This window comes from Acyrthosiphon pisum, chromosome A2 (genome assembly GCF_005508785.2).
Source record: "Acyrthosiphon pisum isolate AL4f chromosome A2, pea_aphid_22Mar2018_4r6ur, whole genome shotgun sequence".
Lineage (NCBI taxonomy): Eukaryota > Metazoa > Arthropoda > Insecta > Hemiptera > Aphididae > Acyrthosiphon > Acyrthosiphon pisum.
Window position 1 is genome coordinate 19,270,947 of NC_042495.1, and position 3,034 is coordinate 19,273,980.

The following is a 3,034-nucleotide window of genomic DNA, read 5'->3' on the forward strand; positions in this document are numbered from 1 at the left end:
CTGCCGCTTTTGAAAAGTATTGGGAAATTTTCACTTTTGACCCCCCAAAGTGCCAACTAGATTCACTTTCCTTTCAGAAAAGGTACAACTTTTGAAAATCGAAGCATTTTTACTGCTCCAAAAGTTGTCGTCAGACACAAAAAAAAAAAAAAAACACACATCATTGTAAAATCAATACATTCATCACTTCGTTCAGAATCTAAAAAATATATTACAATTTTTAAATCTGTTGACTTTTAAATGAATAAAATCAACTTATATTTTCAAAAATAGAGCCTAATATTGTAAAAATTGTATGGTTTTCACACTTTGATAACTGATGCTAATCCAATAGGCGATAAAGAACGTACTACTCTTTCAAATTGTATTCAATGTTTTGATTCGTTCAATATAACTAACATGGACTGCTATGTACAAGTCCATTTTATAGCCCCATAATATTTGTAACAGAATTCACCTATTTCTAAGAATATCTTTTAAATTTGTAACTATAGTTCTAATTTTGTTTCAAAATATGGGCCTTTAGAATTTACTTGTGCATTGAAAATTTCAAGTCTGTGATTATTTATTTTTGAATTACAATAGTAAAACAACATCAAGCTTGTCAAAAACAGTTTTGTGTAATAATTCTAGTTTTTACATAGGTTTTTCATAATTTTTTTTTGTTTTTCCATTTATTTTGAAAAGTACTGGAAAAGGAGACTTTTATCAAATGTATTGTAGATTTAATTTGCTACCAGAAACCTCCATTGAAGTTTATACTGTATCTTCAGACCCTACAAAATTTGATATAATATATATAAAAAACAAAATTTTGGAATTAAAACAAAATAATGTCCGATGTATGTATGTATAAATAAAATGTATTAATGTATGCATAAATCTGTACGTATTGATTACATTTTAAATAATTTTTTATATTAAAATTTTTATTTAGACTCCTTGGGAAAATGGATTGTATTTCTTACGTATGACCTTCAAGGACGATTATCCATTTAGTCCACCAAAATGCAGATTTGAGCCTCCATTATTCCATCCCAATGTTTACCCCTCCGGTAAATATAATATAAGCTGTCTTAATTATTCATATCTATAATAGGTATAATTTAAAAATTCAATGTGTAAATATTAATCATGATTATTCATGATTTACTAGGTACTGTGTGCTCATCACTATTGGACGAAAAAAAAGGTTGGCGTGCACGTATATCTATTAGGGAGATATTGTTGGAGTTACAATATCTTTTAAATGACCCCATCATCAAAAATCCTGCTCAGGCTGGAGCCTATCATATGTATTGGTAATTACTTTTTAATATAAAATATCGATGGTTAGAAAGTAAAAGAGCGTAAGCGCCACTTTTTTCAAAATCGATGTTTTTGCATATTGTTGTAAATGGCATTATTAGACATCGATTAATCGAACCTAAACATTGCTATCATTTGTATATATCCAAAAATCAATGTTTTAATATGTGGTCGTAAACGCCATAGAATTGGTGGGAATGAAAAAACTGGGTGTAAACGCCAAATAAAAGACGTAAACGACATTCAAGGAAATTTTTGACGCTTACATCAATTATTTATTATTTATGTTTGTGGTTTTGTTAGCACTGTAAAAAGCATTAAGCGGCATGATAATATAATGAATATTCGGTTCGTTTGAAAAGAACACTAAAACTGATAGGTACCAGAAACCGTCCAACATCTCAAACACGAAATCGAAATTGATTTAAATATTAATTTGTAAGTAGACATTATTTAGTTGTTTGAATGGTTAAACACATTCTACTCTAGTAAATATATGTCTTCATTGAATTTAATCAATAATATAAAACAAATATCAATATTAAACTATGGATGCCATTATAGTCAATAGAACATCTTTGGGGTGTAAGAGCCAGGATCAAAAAAAAAGGGGCGTAAGAGTCATTTTTTTTTTTAAATTGGCTTTAAATACACGAATATATTATTATTATGAACAATAATCAATACAAAATACGTAAAAACTCATTATAAATCATATTAAGTCTCAAATCGAAGTGTTATACAATGATCTAAGGTTGTAACACAGTTCATGTGAAAATATCTGTTTTTCGGCTCTCCTGAACAATTTGGAAATTGGCGCTTACACCCTTTTACCTTCTAACCATCGATATAAGTTTAAAAAAAATTAAAATGGTATGTTAATTTTTATAACTTTTTTTAGCGAAAATCGTTTAGAATATTTCAATTGTGTTCGAGCACAAGCCAGAGCGCGGTCCAGAGCAGAAGAATAGGTACTAATTTTCAAAATGTAAAACTAATAATGTTTTTAAAGATATATTTATAAAAAATTTGGAAAAGTTTGTCACTTGATTAAAGCCAATTACATGTGATTATTACAGTAAATTATTCAATAAAAACATTATTTTCACTCAAATACCGGCTTGAATCGTTAAAAGAAAATAATTGAGACATTTGTCTTCAATGTATCTCCATTAATAGTATTATTGACCAATAGATTTGATTCATTTTTAAATTTAACACTTGAAGATAATTATGCTATTTTAGTTTCCAGAAATCACAAGCTATCAAGAAAAAAAAGAATTCAAAATGTATATATTAAATTATAATATAATATATATATTATGCTTTAATGATATTCGTGGTTAGTAAAAAATACATTCACATTATTATTGATAAAATTATAATATTAATTGCCATTCAGTATAGAACTGTGATTCCCGTTCACTTATATGACACATTAAATAATCTTTAAATGTGATTTGAATCATCGATAGTATACTAAGTACATTGAAAATATAGTAATTACAATTAATTTTATAAGTTATCAGTTATTCTTGAATAGTTTTTATGAATACATCACAAAATAAAAACTTACTTATAGATAAATGCTGGTTTAAAACACACATATATTTTTTAAAAATGTAATCCTGTAATATATTTTACAAATACCAAGTATTTGATAATTGATTAATAGGATAATAGGCAGTCAGAAAATATATTTACAATGCTTATTAATGTGAACAAT

The 3,034-nt window shown here is 26.8% G+C and overlaps 1 protein-coding gene across 1 annotated transcript; it reads left to right on the forward strand.

Moving 5' to 3' along the window:
* The first annotated feature begins 941 nt into the window (after positions 1-941).
* LOC100570181 (SUMO-conjugating enzyme UBC9-B-like) lies at positions 942-2,404 on the forward strand. The gene is made up of 3 exons (XM_008185690.3): positions 942-1,055; positions 1,157-1,301; positions 2,210-2,404. Exons 1-3 carry the CDS (start codon positions 971-973, stop codon positions 2,277-2,279), a joined length of 300 nt encoding a protein of 99 aa, XP_008183912.1. The 5' UTR covers positions 942-970; the 3' UTR covers positions 2,280-2,404.
* The last annotated feature ends 630 nt before the right edge of the window (positions 2,405-3,034 follow it).

Bases quoted from the DNA above. Each gene is read 5' to 3' on its own strand.
- LOC100570181 (XM_008185690.3), top strand. From the start codon at position 971: ATGACCTTCAAGGACGATTATCCATTTAGTCCACCAAAATGCAGATTT. The intron at 1,056-1,156 runs GTAAATATAATA...ATGATTTACTAG, and splicing joins TCCCAATGTTTACCCCTCCG to GTACTGTGTGCTCATCACTA. The intron at 1,302-2,209 runs GTAATTACTTTT...AACTTTTTTTAG, and splicing joins GGAGCCTATCATATGTATTG to CGAAAATCGTTTAGAATATT.